General features: G+C 42.3%; 1 protein-coding gene across 1 annotated transcript in view; it reads left to right on the forward strand.

The window, feature by feature from the left end:
• EPHB1 (EPH receptor B1) overlaps positions 1-20,691 on the forward strand; it is a 441,689-nt gene that overhangs the window by 328,008 nt on the left and 92,990 nt on the right. The window contains exon 6 of the mRNA XM_084752229.1: positions 16,593-16,717. Coding sequence (XP_084608355.1) covers positions 16,593-16,717 — 125 coding nt within the window. The remainder of the gene's footprint in view (positions 1-16,592; positions 16,718-20,691) is intronic.

Raw genomic sequence — 20,691 nt, forward strand, 5'->3', positions numbered from 1 at the left:
CCTGTTGTATGGCTGAAAAAGATAAACTTCCAAGAAATTAGGACCTCGAGTTAACTCAAGATCACATAGTAAGCAGAAGGCCATGCAAGCCTGGGAACCAGTCTTCCAGCAGCATTACAGGGCCCTGAGTACAGCCCTCCTTCATTTCTGCTAATTCCTATGGCGCTGCCTGGGGCCCCGGGCTGCTTATTATTCCTCATCTCACCTGTTTTCACAGCTGTGGTCTATAGTAGAGAAGGCAAACTACAGGTCCAAGGACGGTTGGGCTGGGACATGCTATTCTAGACAGACTACAGGAGGCTGGTGTTTCCATATGCTCCAGCAACTCAATCCTAGCTTACCCTCAAGAGAAATGTAAGCATATGCCACACAGAAACCAGTATATGAATACTCACAGAAACATTGTGTGTGTGTGTGTGTGTGTGTGTGTGTGTGTGTGTGTGTGTGTGTGTGAATATGTGTGTGTATGTGTGTTTGTGACTTCTGCAGGTGGCTATAACTTTTGCATTTTCTTTATATGTGTCCATTCCATATCCAAATGACAGAATTTCATAGCATTATTCTCCACCACCCAGCTCTTACAGTTTTTCTGGCCATCTTTTATATGTTCTCCCAGCCTTGGAGGATGGTAGTATAATCCCATTTAGAGCTGAACACTCAACAGCCACTTTTTCAGTATTTTGACCAGTTGTGAGTCTCTGCATTAACCGTCAACCCTTCCAAAAAGAAGCTTGCCTGGCTAGGCTGTGAGCAGCTTTAGTTTATGGATATAAACATAAATAGTTAGAAGTCAGTTTGGGCCGGGTGTGGTGGTGCACGCCTTTAATCCCAGCACTTGGGAGGCAGAGGCGGGCGGATCACTGTGAGTTCGAGGCCAGCCTGGTCTACAAAGTGAGTCCAGGGCAGCCCAGGCTAACACAGAGAGACCCTGTCTCGGGGAAAAAAAAAAAAAGAAGTCAGTTTGGGATACACACAAATTTAACAAAATATCAGTAGTACATTCTCCCTAGGGTCTGTGTCCTCCCCATCCATAGGCTTTTTTTTTTTTTTTTTGCCCACTTTACAGTAGTAGTCAAGTGTTCCCACCTTAACTTTCAATTGGAAAGTGGTTGGTTACCCTCAATATATTTTTGCCACTATTGCACCAGGGTATGCATCTGGCCTATCTAGTCAGAACAATAGCACAAAGGATCCACAGCTGGTAAAGGCAGTTGGTGACCTTTCTCTCTTTGCAACCTTCATAGCCTGCATAGCACCTTCTGGCACCATGAACTCTAGTCAGCGGGAAGACTGCTGACAGCTCAGTGCCAGCATTCTCTTAACTGTCCCAGTGTGGAAACAATTCAGAAAGGAATGCTTATGCTAAAAGTACTTAACTGGTCTTGAGTTTACATAGCACATGCTGAGACAGCAGTGTCTCTGAGGAGAAATGGTCACAGTGAGGACCATCTCCTATGCTAGTAAGGACCAAGGAAAATGACCCAATGAGTTATTGAGAGGCTAGGATCCTCTTCCTATGAGTCATCTAACAAAACTCAGATATGAACTTAAGACTGAGGAGACCATTCACCCTCCAGGGGGCTTGGAGACCTTCTCCCTCAACTGAGTGCGTTGGAGGGAAGTCAGCTGTGACCTGCAGCGTTCTGAGTTGGGAGAGATGGCCTGGGAACACACCATCCTTGGGAGGACTCCCAGCCGTGCAAGCAGTGCTGGTTTCTTTTTAGAAAAGGCTTGATGACCTTCAAAAATCCAAATGTCTTACTTTCTTAATTTCTTCAGACGTTGTACTTCAACAGAACAAACTTAATTTTGAGTGGATTTGCAGTTTGCTGTTAATTTTCTTTAAAACTACATGTAAATATTTTTGATGTCTTAAAAATGTATTAACATAGTAAACTCGTATCAATTGTTAGATCCCAAAGTGGATTATGGATAAACCTCTTGAAGGAATTATTTTGACCCAAAAATCAATTAAGAGATTATGAAGTAATTTCTAATAAGCAAGGATAATGCATCAAACTTAGTAATTATCATAGGGAAAAAAAGCACATTTACTTATTCTTATATTTTGAAATTGGAAATGATTATATGTTGGGGGAAATATCCTTATTGAATACAGGAAACTAGGAGAACTGTAGAGCAATTTTGCTTAGATTTTTCTGAGCACTTCCTTTTAGAACATCTTTACTGAGACTTAAGTACCTTTTATTCCACATAGCCCCTGAATCTTCTCTCTCTCTCTCTCTCTCTCTCTCTCTCTCTCTCTCTCTCTCTCTCTCTCTCTCTCCTAAATTTGAATAATCTTGTGAACTCTTCATTTTCATTATTTCTCTCTTGGCAGAATGTTTAATTTACTCAAAAGCTTTGTGCATCCTTCCAAAACAGATTTTTTCAAGCATTCAGTAAAACCATTTTTTCTTCTGAGGATCATGTAGAAAAGACAGGAAAGGACTGATTGTGGAAATCAATGTTTTGTGGGCGGAAGGGTCACCAGGGGTTGCCTCCTGGAATTAATCTTACCATCTGCCTAGTTTTTCTAGATGCCGGTGTTTGGATGAATACCTGAGCTTATGTTTATTTTCCATTCGTCTGATGGGCTCATAGCACGTAAAAGCTGAGATTCAGGGGTGATGTTTGCCCTTGGAAAAAGAAAAGCAAACCCATCACTATAGGTCTTGCAGATGGCAGATCCTGGCTGTCAGCAGCCCCTGACTTCCATGAGGGGGCTAAATAAATGCTCTGTTACTTTCTCCCATGTGCTAAACCTCATCACCAATAAAGTGTAAGCCCAAAGGGCTTGTGACCATCAGGGCATCACTATCAATCCAAGAAATATTCACAGGGATGGCCACATCCCCCTTCTCCTGTATCTAAGAGCTGCTTGGTAGCTGCTGGGTGGCCCATGCCATCTCCAGAAACTATGATTTGGGATGTTGTTTGTTTCTGTGTCTCTCTGTGTCAACCGTGGCCTGTGGTTGTCTTTACAGCCTGAGTTTAGTGGGGACTAAGCTCCAGGAACCTCAAGGGCAATGTTGTGACCTCTGACCTCTGACCCCAATGACTAGAGCAGGCATGCCACGGGGACACCTATATGGAATTTTGAATGAAGGTTTTCTTAAGATTAGAGGCAAGGAGGATGACAAGCCCAGAGTTAGTTATCCTCAGGCTGTTAGGGTTGATCTTTCCAAAATTTCGTACTCAGAATGAAACAGAATAATGGCATTTGTTGTTTTATAGTAGTGCATGCGCTTAAGATGCTTTGATCACACTCATTTCCCAGTCATCCCTCTCGTGGCCTCTGTTCTTTTCCCACGGGTCCTGTTCTTCTCCCACAGTTCTTTCCCTTGATTTCCTTTACTGTCCCCGATCCCAGCACCATGTATGAGAAAAAGTACATGAAATCGTCTTTCCAAATCTAGCCTGGGTTTCTTAGCATGACGGTTGCCAGTTCAATCCATTTTCCTGCAAATGATATGATTCTGTTCTTCTTTGTGGCTAAATAGTATTCCACTGTGCATTAATCATGTGCGTGCGTGTGTCTGTCTGTCTGTCTGTCTGTCTGTCTGTCTGTCTACTGACTTTGACACCGTCAGGTATATACTCAGAAGTGGTAGGCTGGATGGTATGTATAGTTTTGATTTTAGTTTTTGAGAAATTTGCAACATGGCTGTACTAGAGTACAGTCTCCTACCTCATCCCTGCTAGCGTTTGTTGTTTTTGTTGTCCACTACAGCCATTACAACTAGGGTGAGAGTTGTAATATCAATGTACATTTGATTCATACTTTTTCCCCCTAATCAAGGTTGTTGAACAGTTTTCATGTATTTACCGGCCATCTCTACATTATCTTTGGAAAGTTTCTCTTCAGTCCAGTGGTCCTTTATCAGTTGGATTCTTTGTTTGATTGGCACTGAACTTTCTGAGCTCTTTTTCCCCATCAATATCACCCGTTAGGTGAATGACTGGCAAAGATTTTCTACCATTCTGCTGCCTGCCTCTTCACTCTGCTGTGGGTTCTATCGATGTACAGAAGCTTTGTAATCGGAGGAACCCTGCTTGTCAACTCGTGCTGTTCTCTTCTGAGCCGTTGGCATCCTAATTCTGGAAGCTATTGCCTATGCCTATACCTTGAAGGTTTCTGCTATGTCAGACATTTCAGATTTCAGGTCTTAAATCCAAACAGCTTCGAGGTGATTTTTGTGAAGAGTGAGAAGTGGGCCTCTAATTTTGGTCATCTACATGCAGATGTCCCATTTCCCCAGGACCAGTTGTTAAAGACACTGCCTTTACCCTAGCTTTCAGGTTTTTTTGTGTGTGTGTGTCTGTCAAACATCTGATTCTGTAGCTGTGTAGGGTTATTTCTTCCACCTCATTGTTTTACAGGACTACTTTTGTGCCCGTTCCATGCTGTTTTATTACTACAGCTCTATAGCATAATGTGAAATGGAATGTTTTGATGCCTCCAGTTTCTTTTTAGCTCTGGATTGCTTTGGCTATTTGGGGTCTTTTATACTTCCTTGTGAACTTCAGTTTTTCTCCCTAGTTCTGTGAAGAATATCATTGGAATTTTGGTAAAGATTATACTGAATCTATGAACCACTTTTAGCAATAAGGCTATTTTTCCAATATCAATTCTGCTGAGCCATGGGCACTTGGGGTTTTCCATTCTCTGGTGTCCTCTTCTGTTTCTTTGTGGTTTTAGAGTTTTCATTACAAAGCCTTTCATCTCCCTGGTTAGGGTTATGTCTAGATTCTGTTTATGTTATTATTAATGCAATAATTAATAATGATGTTATTATTTATATATTTAACATAATTACATCATTATACTAATAGTGATATAAAATTAATGATGTTATTATTATTGTTTTCCTGATTTCTTTTCCAGTGAGTTCCATTATTGGTGTCTAGAGGATCTACTGATTTTTGCATACTGATTCTTTTTATTCTACCACTCTCCTAATTTTTAAAATCAGACTTATTTGACTTAGTAATATTTATGAGTTATTTTGACTTCTGTTCCAATGCCTCCCCTGATTTCTTCAATAGCTAACTGGTGTTACAAAAGTATATTTCTCAGTCTCTGTGTATTTGTGAAACACCTATAATTTCTCTTGTCATTTATTTCTATTTTTGCTGCACAGTGAACTGGTAAGATACAAGCAAATGGTTTAGTATTTTTATGTTGGTTACACCTTGCTGTATATTTTTAAAATGACCTCTTTTGGGGAAACTTCCACTGGCTTCTGAGAAGAGTGCATTCTGCATCTTTGGGTCACAGTATTGTGTCGACGTGTCTTGATCCCATTTACTCCCCAGTGCAGTCGATCTCTGGTGTTTCCATGTTGATTTTTGGTTTGACTAGCCTACCTATTGGGGAGAATAGAAGAGTAAAGTCACCTGATGAGTTGGCCATCCCTTTTGCCACTGAAAAGATATCTTAGAAAGATTACTTACAGGAGGAAAGATTTACTCCTACTCATACATTCACAGGTTCCAATCCATGGTCGGTTTGCTTCCCAGCTGTGAGCATGTGATGAAGTAGGACACCATGGCAACAGGAAGACATGGGAGTGCAAAGCTGCTCACCTTATGATGATCAAGAAGCAGAGAGACAGGAAGGAGCCACAGACAAGATACAAATCCAGTGATCTTCTCTGATCAGGCCCCCCCTCTCACATGTCAATAATGCCATCAGGTTATGACTCCATCAGTGGGCTAACCTGTGGATGACATCAGAGCCTTGCTGGTTTACTCATGTCTCAGTAGTGCCGCCAGCCTGGGTCAATGCTTCAAACACATAGACTTCAGGGAAAATTTAATAGACAAGCCACAGCACCCATTATTATTGTATTGATTCCTATATGTATCTTTATGGATGCTTCTATTATGAATTGAGGCAGATTGATTCAGTATGTCTACATTTACAATAACTCTGTCTTCTTAATATGATGTTTCTTTTACCAATATATATGGAGTTTGTCTCTTCTAGTCTTAGGGTGAGGTCTGATTTTTTGGATATAGGAATAACCACTTCTTCTTGCTTTCACATTCTATTTGCTGGGAATATAACATGTTATCCTTTCACTTTCAGTTTGTGTATTTCTTTGCCACCGAGATGAGTTCCCTGCAGGTGGGAAGTAGTTGGGTCTTGTTTATCACCTAGTAGGTCAGTCTTCTTTGTCTTTTAACTGGAGAATTATAACCATTTACCTTCAGGATTACCATTAAAAAGCATGTTCTATTTTCTGGCACAAAATTGTTTTTTTTTTCCCTAAGTTTTTATTGCCTCCCAATTCCCATTTGCTCATCTGGTCTTAGTATATTTATTCTTCCCTGCATTATTTTGATACTGTTTATCTTCCTCTTCTATGCAAAAGATTTTTTAATATTAATTTGCTTGGGGTCAAAGTTTTTGTGTGTGGATTGCTGTTCCCCGCCACCCCTCCACTCGGAGTCTTGTCTAGTTATAGGGTGTCCAATACAGTCTCCATGACCCTTGCTACTAGGAGTCTCAGCTAGAGTTACCCCATATTCTCAGAAGACTGCCCTGACCTAGGTCTCCAGCTTGCCACAGAGATGCCTCTGCCTCCAGGTTCTCTTTTCTCTGCAGGCCCTCTGTGCTCCTGTCCTCACTCTCCCCAGGTCTGATCTCCACCCTCAATTCCCTCTGTGCGCCCTCTCCTGCCTTCTTCCCTCTCTTCACTCACTACCCCTGCCTATTGTATTTCCCCATCTGAGTGAGGTTTAAGCATCCTCCCTTGGGTCCCCCTTGTTACTTATCTTCTTTAGGTCACCCCCATACCTAAACTACACAAAGACTCAACAAAGACAGAATTTCACTCATGAACACTGATGCAAAAATACTTAATAAAATATTTGCAAACTGAATCCAAGAACACATCAAATTCCTCATCCGCCATGATCAAGTAGGCTTAATGCCAGGGATGCAGGGATAGTGCAACATAGGAAAATCCATCAAGGTAACCCACCATATAAACAAACTGAAAGAAAAAATCCAGAGTGGTTGTACAAGTTTGCACTCCCACCAGCAATGGAGGAGGGTTCCTCTAGCGCCACATCCTTGCCAACATGTGCTGTCACTTGAGATTTTGATCTCATCCATTCTGACAGGTATAAGATGGAATCTCAAGAGTCATTTTGATTTGCATTTCCCTGATGACTAAGGACAATGAACATTTCTTTAAGTGCATCTTGGCCATTTGAGATTTGTCTGTTCAGAATTCTCTGTTTAGCTCTGTGCTCTATTTTTAATTGGATTATTTGGTTTGTTGGGGTTTGATTTTTTTCTTTGTGAGTCTTTATATATTTTGGACATTAGCCTTCTGTGAGATGTAGGATTGATGAAGATCTTTTCTCAATCTGTAGACTGCTGTTTCATTCTATTGACAAGGTACTTTGCCTTACAGAAGCTTTTCAGTTTCGAGAGGACCCGTTTTTTTAGTCATTGTTATTAGAGCCTAAGCTATTGGTGTTCCCTTCAGGAAGGTGTCTTCTGTGCCAATGAATTGAAGGCTCTTCCCCGCTTTTTCTTCTAATAGATTTAGTGTATCTGGTTTTATGTTGAGGTCTTTGATGCACTTGGACTTGAGTTCTGTGCAGGGTGATAAATATGGATCTATTTGTATTTTTCTATATGTAGACCTCCAGTTAGACCAGCATCATTTGTAGATTCTTTCTTTTTTTTTTTTTCCCATTGTATGGTTTTGGCTCCTTTGTCAAAAATCAAGTATCCTTAGGTGTGTAGGTTTACTTATGGGTCTTTGATTCAATTCCATTGATCTACTTGTCTGATTTTATGCCAGTACCATGCAGTTTATAATATTATTGCTCTGTAGTATAGCTTGAAGTCAGGCATGAAGATGCCCCCAGAAGTTCTTCTATTGTACAGGATTGTTTTAGCTATTCTGGGTTTTCTGTTTTCCATATGAAATTTAGAATTGTTTTTTCAAGGTCTGTAAAAAGTTTGTGTTGGTATTTTGATAGGGATTGTAGATTGCTTTTGGTAAGATGGCCATTTTTACTATGTTAATTCTATGGATCCATGAGCATGGGACATCTTTCCAACTTCTAACATCTTCTTCCATTTCTTTCTTCAGAGACTTGAAGTTCTTGTCATATGGGTCTTTGACTTGCTTGGTTAGAGTTATACCAAGATATTTTATATTGCTTGTGGCTATTGTGAAAGGTGTATTTTCCCTAATTTCTTTCTCAGCTCATTTGTCATTTTTATACAGGAGGGCTACTGATTTTTTAAAATTAATTTTGTATCTAGCCACTTTGCTGAAGGTGTTCCTCAGTGGTAGAACTTTGGTGGAATTTTGGGGTCACTTAAGTATACTCTCTGTGAATGGTGATGCTTTGGTTCTTCCTTTCTAATTTGGATCCCCTTGATGTCCTTTTGTTGTCTTATTGCTCTAGCTAGAACCTTAAAAACTATATTGAAAAGCTATGGCAAGAGTGAACAGCCTTGTATTGTCCCTGATTTTAGTGGAATTCTTTAAGTTTTTCTCCATTTAATTTGATGTTGGTTTTTGGCTTGCTATATATAGCCTTTATTATGTTTAGGTCTGGGCCTTGTATCCCTGATATCTCTAAGACTTTCTTCATGAAGGGGTGTTAGATTTTGTCAAAGGCCTTTTCTGCATCTAATGAGATGATAATATGATTTTTTTCTTTCGGTTTGTTTATATAGTGGATTACATTGATGGATTTTTATATGTTGCACCATCCCTGCATCCCTGGTATCAAGCCTACTTGATCACAGTGGATGAGGAACTTGATGTGTTCTTGGATTCAGTTTGAAAATACTTTATTTAGTATTTTTGCATCAGTGTTCATGAGTGAAATTGGTCTGAAATTCTGTCTTTGTTGAGTCTTTGTGTAGTTTAGGTATGAGGAACATAGAATGAGTTTGGCAGTGTTCCTTTTGTTCCTATTTTATGGATTAGTTTGAGGAGTATTGGTATTAGCTCTTCTTTGAATGTCTGGTAGAATTCTGCACTGAATCCATCTGGCCCTGGGTTTGTTTGTTTGTTTGTTTGTTTGGGAGACCTTTGATGACTGCTTGTATCCTTAGGTGCTATAGGACTATTAAAACTGCTTACCTGACCTTTATTTAACTTTTGTAAGTGAACTCTCCCCAGAAAGTAGTTCATTTCCTTTACATTTTCCAATTTGGTGGAATATAGGATTTTGAAGTAAGACCAAATAATCCTTTGAATTTCCTCAGTGTCTGTTGTTATGTCTCCCTTTTCATTTATGATTTTGTTAATTTAGAGACTGTCTCTCTGCCTTCTAGTTAGTTTGGCTAAGGGTTTGTCTATCTTGTTGATTTTCTCAAAGGACCAGGTCTTGGTTTTGTTGGCTGTGTTGTTCTCTTTGTTTCTAGGTTATTGATTTTATCCCTGAGTTTGATTATTTTCTGCTTTTTATTCTTTGTGGGTGTGTTTGCTTCTTTTTTTCCCCCTAAAATTTTCAGGTAAGCTGTTAAAGTTGCTAGTATGGGATTCCCCAAATTTCTTTATGAAGCCACTTAGTGCTATGAACTTTTGTAAGCTCTTTTAAATATCTTCTGTAATGCTGACTTAGTGTCATGAGTTGCTTTAGTTCATGTTTGTCTGGAGGGTCTTTTTTTTTCTTTTTCAGTTCTGAATGTTAAAAAAGATGAAACATTAAAAAGAGGCACAACAAATGAGAGGGAAATCAAAGATTTTTAAATGGAGAACAGAAAAAGGGAAAGTGAAAAAGAAAATAATCTAGTGATTTTTTTTTTAAGAAGTAGAGGAGGAAATGGAAAAGAGTTAAGAATGAGCGCTCTCCCTCTCTCTCTCTCTCTCTCTCTCCATATTTATTTATTTATTTATTTATTTATTTATTTATTTATTTATTTTGGAGGCAGGGTCTGTAGCTCAGATTGGCCTTCAACTCACCAAGTAGGGAAATGTGACCAAGATGGCTTTGAACTCCCAGTCTTTTTGTCTCTTGCTCCGAGTCAGAATTAGAGAGTTGTAGCACCACATCCAGTTGTTTGTGATGCTGGAGAATGAGCCTATGTCTTTGCATGGCAGACGAGCACTCTACCAATGGAGATGTAGCTGTAGCCTAAGAATTAAAGACTGGAAGAGGGAGGGGAGATGCACATGTAAATCTCAACCTAAACAGGTATGACCAAAACCAAAAAAGTTTACATACAAATCAAACAACTAAAAACCCTGCAAGTGTCCTTTCTGTGGCTGTGGAGACAGAAGGCAGAGTTCTGGGCGGGCGTTGGAGGAATCATTGACCCTGCACTGTCTGCCTTTCTCTGCTTTGCTTTCGTTCTCCATCTTCCAGGAACGGTTTGTGGACAGAGCCACTTGAAACTCTTGGTCACTGGGAGGCATGATCTTCAGCAGCCGGTGACACAGGTTTCATGTTCCGTGCATTCCAATGGCTGTGCCTGTCACTGGCTGCTGTTGTGATAAAATACTAACTAAAGCCAAGTTGGGAAGGAAAGGGCTCTCACTTCAGCTTACACTTCTGGGTAATAGTTCATCACAGGGAGGACTCAGGGCAGGAGTCCAAGGCAGAAACCTGGAGACAGGAACCAAAGCAAAGACCATGGGGTGAGGGGAAATACTGCTTTTTGGCTTGCTCTCCATGGTTTGCTATTTTGTGTAACCCAGGACCACCTGCCTTGGGTTGGCATCACTCACAGTGGACTAGGCCTTTCCACATCTATCATTTATATATAAAATGTCCCACCAAAATACTCAAAAGACAATCCAATAGAATGCCCCCAAGTGAGTTTCTCTCTTCCCAGTCACCTTAGTTTGTGTCAAACCAACATAAATTAAGTAGCCTAGATTCAGTGGCCCTCCCCTCAGCTCTCCTGGTCTGAAACTTAGCTCCCATAGGCAGTTACTCACAGGCACAGATTCACCTCAGTGCTTGCACCTTCCTTCACAAATTGATGGTCCAAAGTGACAAATACCTTTGTTGTACACCCCCCCCCCAACGCCTTTTTTTCTTTTGGTCTCAACATGGTGTCACTTTCCACTTCATGGAGCCCTTACTTTTCTCATTATTAGTGTTGTTGTTTAATTTAATTATTACTATTATTTAGTTTTCAAATATTCCACTGCACAGTCCTGACTGATCTGAAACTCACCATGTAGGCCCAGCCTGGTCTAGAACTCACAGCAATCCTCCTGCTTCAGTCTCTTGAGGCTTAGGATTTCAGGTGTGAGTAATCATGCCTGGCTCTTAGCAGTTTTGGGACAGAGTCTTTTCTATGTTGCTAGACTGGCTCTCTGGCCAGCACTTGTATCAGTTCATGACTTTGTTCCCAGACATAGGAAAATGAAGGAACCTTTGACTGTTCCAGCAGTAAGCCCAAGCAAGACCTTATGAAGATGACTTTCCAACAACTACACATTGTGAAGCCAGGAAACCTCCCTGCATGCCTTTCTTCTGTGTGGGCCCCTGCTCAGTTGGACCTCTGCATGGTGCCAACAGTGTGGTACTGCTGTTGAGTTTCTTTCTCTTCCTTTCACCTTTGCCTCTGTCCTCTACCCACAGCTACTGACCTCAGTGCTGGGATGCTCGTTCTCACCCTCTGTCATGCTCTTCCAGGTCTCTGAGTTTTGTAAAGTCCATTTACAGATAAACCTTAGTGTCTTTTTTTTTTTTATCATTGCTCACCCCAAGAAGTAGCTGTTGTCCTGCATTTGATTCTAACCCCCAAAGAAGATGGCTATCACTGTGTGCTTCTAATCTGCCCTCTTAGAGTCCTCCATTTGTTTTTGTTTGTTTGTTTGTTACCTTTTTTGTTGAGACAGACTCTCATATAGCGTTAGCTGGTCTTGAACTCACTATGTAGCCAACGATGGCCTTTAACTGTTGATCCTTTTGCCTCTGCCTTCTAAAATCTGCCATTACAGATGTGCACCATCATACTTATTTTTCTGTGGTGCACAGAATTGACCCCAGAGCTTGGCGCATGCTCTTTACCAGCTAATTTACATTCCCAGCTCTGAGTCTTCCATGTGCTTTCACATGGCCTACACGGGTAGCCTGAATGGCACGATGTGGTGGGAAAGTGCTCTTATCAGGAGCCCTTCCATCATCCCCATCTTGGGTCACACTGGGACCCCAAACCATGTGGCAACTCTGAGGGACTATGTCACTTTCTGAACTACCTTGAGGAAGGTGAATATGTACCATCCAAATGGTTAACCACAGAGGCTGTGGCTAAATCAGGGGCCCAGTTCCAAGTTCTATTTTTGCCTGATTCAGCAGTATGATTTAACATATCTGGTCCCCCAAAGATGCTTCTCTTCACTTGGTTTCCAGGCCATCACCTCCTCAGGTTTTCCTTCTACAACATTGGCCTTGCTTTCACGGAGCTCCTTGCTGCTTTCTCCTCATTTCACACATCTTAAAACATCTACTCCACTAGTTATCTTCGTGATCTGTCAGCTGCACTCCTTTCTGATTTATTGAAATACTAAGAGTTTCAATTTTACACACATGTCTCCCTATCCCACGTCTACACAGGACATCTTAGAGACCTGAAAAATAACATGTTCAAGGTGGATCCCCTGGTCTCTCTCCCTGGTGGCTTCTGTTGATATCGTTTCTCATCTTGGTCAATGGCAGCCTTGCCCTTTGGCTGCTCCAAACAAAAACCTTGCATTTGTTTTTCATTCCTTTTCTCCTATATTCAACACCTATGGAAACATTCGCAATGCCAGTATTCCTTGACTTGTGAGTGGGCTACATCACCAGGACACTGTCACTGAATCAGAAATATAATAAAGCAAAATTACATTGTGCATGACTTTTCCAGGGGAGGCAAATCTCTAAGCACCCTAGATAGGTTACCCAGGACAGGCCAGGGGATTTAGGTTGCCAGCAGTGTCTCCACTGGGATTCCTAATGGAAACATGGGTGACTCAAAGGCAGCTGCGTCCCTAGAAAGGCCTGCCCAGCATGGGTGACAATTGATGATGTAATCCATAATCCCTGACACTCCGTGCACAATTTGTAGGCAGTTCCACCAGAGAGACTCTCACCTCTCCAGAAATTGTTATTGCTTATATAAACCTGGGTAAGGGCCGTGTGAATCTTGTCATCCTCTGAACTTCCTGGGGCTTCTAAGTTTTATGAGCTATCTGAGTCTTAGGAGTCTCCCTCCTCTCTCCAGGAGGAAACAATTTTATTGGGGGGACATAGCTACATCACAGCACTCAGTGTACCTAACACCAAGTTTATGGCGACCTAACTTAAATGTGCTCAGAGCAGTAGTCTGCAGTTGGGAAGAATCATCTAACATAGAGCCTAGATTATTAAAATATGTCTAACATCTCATATAACTTAATAAAAACAGCTATGGCCCAAACACATATGCATATGTACACACAAAACAAAACAACAAAAACAAAAACATGGCGATATGGTAATTGACTGTATATCTATAATGTGGCTCATTGCTGTTGTCCCGCATCGAGAAAGTATTGTAGCTGATATCACTATGTTGAGTAAGGATCAAAATCAGAAATGGTTTCTGATGAATACTAATCACCTTCTCAGTATGGTGGAGTTGAAGAAGCAAGGTCCATGCCTCACTGCGTTGTGGCGTGTTTCTATACAGGCTCCTCTGGGCACTCTGTTGCTGGAGCCTGACCTCACAACAGTCGCTTCTGGATCGATCCTTCTGCTTTTGCTGGCCCACACCTTCTGTTTGAAGGCAGAAGATGATGCTTTAGCACCGGTCACATTGTCACTATTTTGTTGTCATCCCCTGTTCACTTGTAGTAGAGGCCAAAGGCCCTTCCCCCTGACTTCCAGGTCAGAGCCTTTGCTCCAGCTGTTTCTTCTCAAATGCTGCCCCCTATGCTCTAGCATAGGGTAAACTCCTGCAACTCAGGGAAGCCTTTGCTGACCACAGGCAAGTTGCTTACTTCCTATACTGGTGTTCTGCCCCCTCTTTCCCTACTTGGTTCCCTGTTTGGTTTACTGTATTTTTATATATCTTGTCATTTGTTCACTGTGTCTAGACTCTGAATCTCTCCAGTAGAGAGTAGCTTCTACCGGGGCAATAAACTTTACTTTGCTCGTGAGTGCACCTGTAGAACCTAGAAGAGCAGCTATATTCACATATTCAGAATACCAGCTTAATTAACAAAGCTGGGCCATAATACCAAGACAGGAGAGAAAAAAAATATATACACTAGACAGTTGAATGAGGCCAAAACGTTCTTTCAACTTATTACATTAGTAAATCAAATTTAACATCATAAAAGCAGAGAGGGATTATGAATCTCCACAGCAGAAACCCAAGTGTGCAGACACAGTGAGAGAGAACATTCTTCAGGGAAATCTAGAGGTTGTATGTGGCTCTAACTTCAGGCTTGAACAACAAAGACATGCTTTTGATCGGAAGGCTCATTGATAGAATATAGAAAGCATGGGAGATATTAGGCTTAAATTTAACTTGTGGTACAAACTGTGGAGGAGAATTGGACTGGTACCTCCATCTCATGCCTACAGAGACTTACATAACATGAGCCCATTTAGTAAGGGCCACTGGAGGCAGCAGTATGTCCTGCTATGGCAGAAACATTTGTAGCAGCTGGCTATTCTTCATAGCAAGGAAAAGTCAAATACAATCTGGCTTGTCTTTCTTTCTTTCTTTCTTTCTTTCTTTTTATCTCTTTGACAAGCTATTCTGTGCAACAGGAAATGTTCTAGACTGCTTTAGTTGAGAGAAGTGAGACCAAAGAGGAGGAGAGACATTTGAGCTATGGATAAGGAATATATGTAAATAGTGACAGTTATAGAAGCATAGGGCAGGGTGTGCCACACGAAGCAACGACTTGGCAGCACATGTTTGTTAGGAGCATTGTTGGGGGATCCAGCAGACCACAGTGGTCATCCCACCCTAGTGAAAGTGAGGGGGAAAGAAAACTGGGCAGGAGAAGTTTTACACACCTGCACTACAATCACAAAGCTTTGGAAAGATCACTGTGGAATCTTTGATTTGAAATTCCTATTGGAGAAACCCATGTTTTGCAGGGAGGGGCTGGCTACTCAGTGTGGATACAGCAGCACAGCTTCTGAGGCCCTTAGTCAGATATACCCCTAGGAGTAGGAGATCAGAGTTGCACACTGTCATGGCCAACACATGTCTCTAGTAGACTTTGTGCGCAATGACCTCCAAAGCCCCTGAGGATACTCTGATGCTAAGGCATCATGGTAGCATTTCCCACCCTTCTCACTCTATAAGGCTCACACAACAGGAAGCACATTCTGCTTCTTCTTCCCAGCATAGCCTGATTTTAGCAGGTGCTAGAGTCCAGCGAACTGCGGAGTCCATGCCTTCCCCCTTGCATGACCTGCTAGCTGTGCTCTGCAATTGCAGGTCTTGGAGAGAATCTATTAACTTAAATTGAGGATAGTAAATGTCACTCAGCCATGGTCCCCAGAGAAACCCTTGTAAAGTGGAGTTCGAGTGAGGAAACGACCTTCATCACTGCAGAAGTGCCAGGACTAAACAAAACAGCCCCCGAGCAGAATGCAGGCTGAGCCTCATCCGTTATCCGCCTCTTCCCTTAGGAAGACAGCCCTCATTTATTATTTCCAGACTGTTTTCATTTTACTTACACCGTGTGAAAAATGTTGAATTGGGAAATACATATTATTTCCAAACAGAAATTTCATAATCATCTTTGCTGATCTTGGAATTATTATCCTGCTTCCAAACGTTTGCTTTGTGTATCATTTCTTCGTTTGTGTGTGTAAGTTCCTCACTGCAAATGTTCTCATTTGGAGGTTTCTGACAGGACCTATGTTCCTGTCTTCATGAGAGATGCCACCTCCTTTCTTTTTGAAGTGCATTAAAATCTTACATGCCGTACCAGAAAGAAAAATGTGCTGGAATGTTCCTTTCTATTGCATGGTTACTTTGCATGGCTCACGTCTTTTCTCTAGTCTCTCTTAGTCCAGGTTCTCTGCTCAGCCCATTTCTGCATTACTGTTGTTCTTTCTCTTTTTCCTGTTCTCCTCGTTCTCTTTTATTTTGGACTGATTTTTTTAAAAATACAAGTGTGTGTGTGTGTGTGTGTGTGTGTGTGTGTGTGTGTGTGTGTGTTGTGATGCATGTGCCACAGTACACATGTGAAGGTCAAAGCACAAGTCCATGGAGTTGAGTCCCTTATTCCACTTTTATGCCAGCTTTGGGGATTCAACTCAGGTTGCCAGGCTTTCACCACAAGCACCTTTACCTGCCGAACCATCCTGCCAGCCCTTCTGTACGTTGTTTCTTCTGTGCCACCCATCGTACCCATCCCAGCCCTGCCCACATGTGCTTTCCTCTGTTAAATTATCCCTTTCTCTCTCCTCTGTCATCTCAACTCCATGCAGCCTAAGGAACCCACGGAAAGTTCTGCAGATCCAGTTCAGCTAATGAGAAAGCACAGAATTCAAACCCAGTCACACCTCTCTCCCTATTTATCGCTCAAAGAAAGCACTTCTCCTATATCGGCCGTCTCTTCAGCTACCCTGTCTCTCTCTTCCTCTCTCCACAGCCCCCTCCACTGTTCCCATCATGCACCAGGTCAGTGCCACCATGAGGAGCATCACCTTGTCATGGCCTCAGCCAGAGCAGCCCAACGGCATCATCCTGGACTATGAGATCCGGTACTATGAGAAGGTGAGCCAGCGTTGACCTCAGGCTTCTAAGGGAAGGCCAACACTGTTTAGTGGATGTAATTGATGGTGGGCACAAGGAGACAGGCTGGAGGAAGTCTCTAGGGTGGAAGAATTGGGTGCTGGAAGCCAGGGGCTCCCTGGGAGAGAAAGCCAGGTTTACCTTGCCTGGGCTCTCTCTGCATTGACTTGGGAGAGAGTCTTCAGATTCATCACCTGGCAGTCTAGATAGTTCACTGGATTGGATTCTTCAAACCAATCCCATTCCTATAGTCATGCAGTTGTTATCCCAAGGAGGATGCGATTAAACCTCCTGGTACCCCTGAATGTCCAAAGGATTTTGGAATCTTATAGATGAATGCCTTTCAAATTTGTTGATCCTATGCTTCCAACTCAAGCTTATTTCTTTATAAAAGTATTTGTATGTGTCATAACATTGATGTGGAGGTTAAGGAACATGTAAGTGCATGTTTAGAAGGGCGAGATAAAAAAATGAAGTGAAATAGAAACTTGTGTGTCGCATTCCCTGTCTAGTCAGCAGCTGCTGCTAAGGGCTACACAGGGCATGTGTTGCCAAGAAAATCTAGGCAGTACCCTGTGGGGTTGGCCCCTGACCTGTTCATCATCCAAAGAAGCAGAGCATTCTCCACAATGGTAAACTGCAGCATTTGCAAAAATCCTGGGCAAATACAGTGCTTCCTGAACTAACCCAATGCCCTGTTTGGAAAAGCACCAGATGCATTTGTTTATTTGTTGAAGAGTTTGATCATGCTCCTGTTTGGTAGGTTCTATCTAGGCTAGGCTATATTAGTGGGGGAAAAAAAAAGAGTTCTGCCACCAGGAGTCTTGCCTTCCAGAAGAAGGAGACAGACTGAACAATGAACATACAAAATGTGGAAATGATTAGCATGTTAAAAATAGTAGCATAAGGCTGGAGAGATGGCTCAGAGGTTAAGAGCACCGACTGCTCTTCCAGAGGTCCTGAGTTCAATTCCCAGCAACCACATGGTGGCTCACAAGCATCTATAATGAGATCTAATGCCTCTTCTGGCCTGCAGGTATACATGCAGGCAGAGAACAGAATACATAATAAATAAATAAATAAATAAATAAATAAATAAATAGTAGTATAAAAATAGAGGAGCTGGCAAGATCCTTAGGGGAAGGAAAGGTGTTTGTGAGCAAACCAGATGACCTTTGATAACTAGAGGCCAAATAAAGGTCAATTGAGAGAACCAACTCTTGCAAGTTGTCCTTTGGCTACCACACATGTGGAGTGGCACCCCCAACACACACATCATACATACACATAGAGACATGCAAAAATAATAAACTTTTAAAAACGAAAAGAAAACAGAAAGAAAAAACAGAGCGGATAAATGGATTCATAAAACCCAGACTCAAATAAAGTGCTCATAGTCAGCCTCCTGGAGAAGATAAGACCTCTTTCAATATCTGAAAAAGTCAAGTCATGAAGCAGTTATCTCAGCAAGGAGAGAATGGCAGATCCCGAAAAGCCATGGCAGCTGTGACTATGGGAGCCGGAAGCAGATGAGAACACCTGGTACCATGTGACCAGTGGGGGATAGTAGACGTGCGAGAACGCTTATAACCAGGGGAAGCCCGTAGGGTGAGCTGTAATGAATCAAACTTTACTACTGTGTAAGGCAGGAAGCCACCGCAGGTCTAAGAGCAGAAGAGGGACAGGATGTGAATTATATTCTGAACATCATTCAGGCTGTAAATAGGCCTGCTAGATCCATAATCATCTGTCAGGAAGATAGATATTTGAATCGGAGCATCAACTGCGAGCTGTTGAAATTAGCTGGCTTCTGTAGCTACAGTACACACGACCGGTAGAGCTAACAGGATGGCTAAGTTGGATGGGGTGTGGATGAATTTAGAGAGACCTCCTAGAGTGATGTAGGCAACATCAAGCGAGGAGGGAATCTCAGTGGGTAATGGATATTGGGATGGAAGAAGAGCAGAAGTGCAGCTCTGTGCTTAGGTCCCCCGTAAGAAAGCCAGGTAGAGGTGTGGAATAGGAAACTGGTGACCTCAGCCAGAAGATGATTCCTAGCTTAGCTTCAGGACAGGGGACGGTTTGAAGATGCCTACCTGTGAGTTGTTGCGATGTACATGGTATGAAAATCCTTTGTCTGGGCAAAGTCATCTTCTGGGTAGATGGTCATAGAGAAGCAGGGATAAAGAGCACTGCTCTGCGAGGAGGGCCAGATAAATGTCCAAACAGCAGTGCATTAGAAATGAAGTCCTGATCTCCAGCACCCTGCACACCACCCTCGCAAGCTACCGTGGTCCTGTGACATCATCACTGTAGGGCACAGTTTGTTTACTTGTGGAATGATTGCAGTTTCACAGCCCTGAAAGTAGAGGTGCAGGGAGGTCGCCAGTCTTGCCTGTGGAGAGGTGTGCATCTCAGCATTATGGCAGCACCTGCTAGGGAGACACATGAGATATAACATTCAGTTTTGTTTAGAGAATGAATGCCTTTGTAGACAGTTGATTCAGAAAATTCAATGAGTTGGGAGTAGTTTTAACCCATTTGCCTTAGGGTTATCATTGCTGAAACATGAAACACCATGACAAAAGCAAGTTGGGGAGGAAAGAGTTTATTCAGCTTAAATTTCCAAATCACAGTTCATCACTGAGGGAAGCCAGGACAGGAACTCAAGCAAGGCAGGAACCTGGGGGCAAGAGCTGATGCAGAGGTCATGGAGGAGTGCTGCTTAATGACTTGCTCCCCATGGCTTGCTCAGCCTGCTTTCTTATAAAATCCAGGACCACCAGCCCAGGGACGGTACTGCCCACAATGGGCTGCCTTCTCCCTCGTCAATCACTAATTAAGACGATGCCTTGCAGCTGGACCTTATGGAGGTATTTCCTCAGCTGAGGTTCCTCCCTTCAGGTGACTCTATCTTGTGTCAAGTTAACATAAAACTAACCAGTACACCATTATGCCCAATTCACTTCAGAGTTAGGGATCTATTTGTATCAGTGCATTGTGCAATGTACTGGGTCATTGACCAGAGCATCCTCAATCCCTTTTCCCACACATATGATTTTTATAGCACTGTTGAAAGTATAACTATACTTTCTGAGAAGAAGAATTTTTATAAAGTGTGCCAACTTGGTGCCTGGGCTTACTTAATAAGATTTAAGATTCTTTTCATTCTCCAGTATGGTCAGTATTAATATAATTGCTTTGGACAAGAAAACATAGGTAAGGAGAATTAAAATAAACAAAAATCCTTACGTAGGTCAGTCATATAGCCAGGATAAGAGAACAGCTCTTTTACCCTGCAGCAGGTGGCAGTGTTAGTAAGGGGCTGAGTGTTTCGTGCTCTATGCTCTGCCTCTGCCTCACCTGCTGTGGCCAAGGCAGTCATTTCAGTGAGCAGCTGGGATGAGGTCAAGTGCTTGACACAAGCTGGGACCACAGCCATGTGGCTATGCCTGTGTGCCTCGGCTTCCTGTTCCCCAGCTCAGCCCAGCTCAACCTCTGCCTCTGTCTTTGCATTTCCATTCAAACTCCCTCCCTTGTTGCACTGTAATTAACCCCAGCGTCTTAGGCTATGAAGGGCATCAGTCTCCCCTTTTAGGCCATCCCCTTGCTTCTCATTAATTCATACTAGTTATTCACACACACACACACACACACACACACACACACACACACACACACACACACACCTCAATACCTGAGACAGCTTGCACACCTCAGTGGAGCATGTTATTGTCCTTCCTCCAGAGGATGGAATGCTTTCCTTGGGAAGACAGAGGCTTCTTTGCCTAGCCATTGACCACTCTTGAGCATATGAAAGTAGACCTCTCCTGTGCTTACAAAGTGCTCCATTGTGAAATGCATTCCATTGCCTTGACTAAAGAAAAAGACATTAGCCTGAGAGGGCATTCTGGAATAATAACCAAAATGGTAATTCATCATATATTGAGTGCCTA

Source organism: Acomys minous, assembly GCF_964271855.1.
Source record: "Acomys minous genome assembly, chromosome: 13".
Lineage (NCBI taxonomy): Eukaryota > Metazoa > Chordata > Mammalia > Rodentia > Muridae > Acomys > Acomys minous.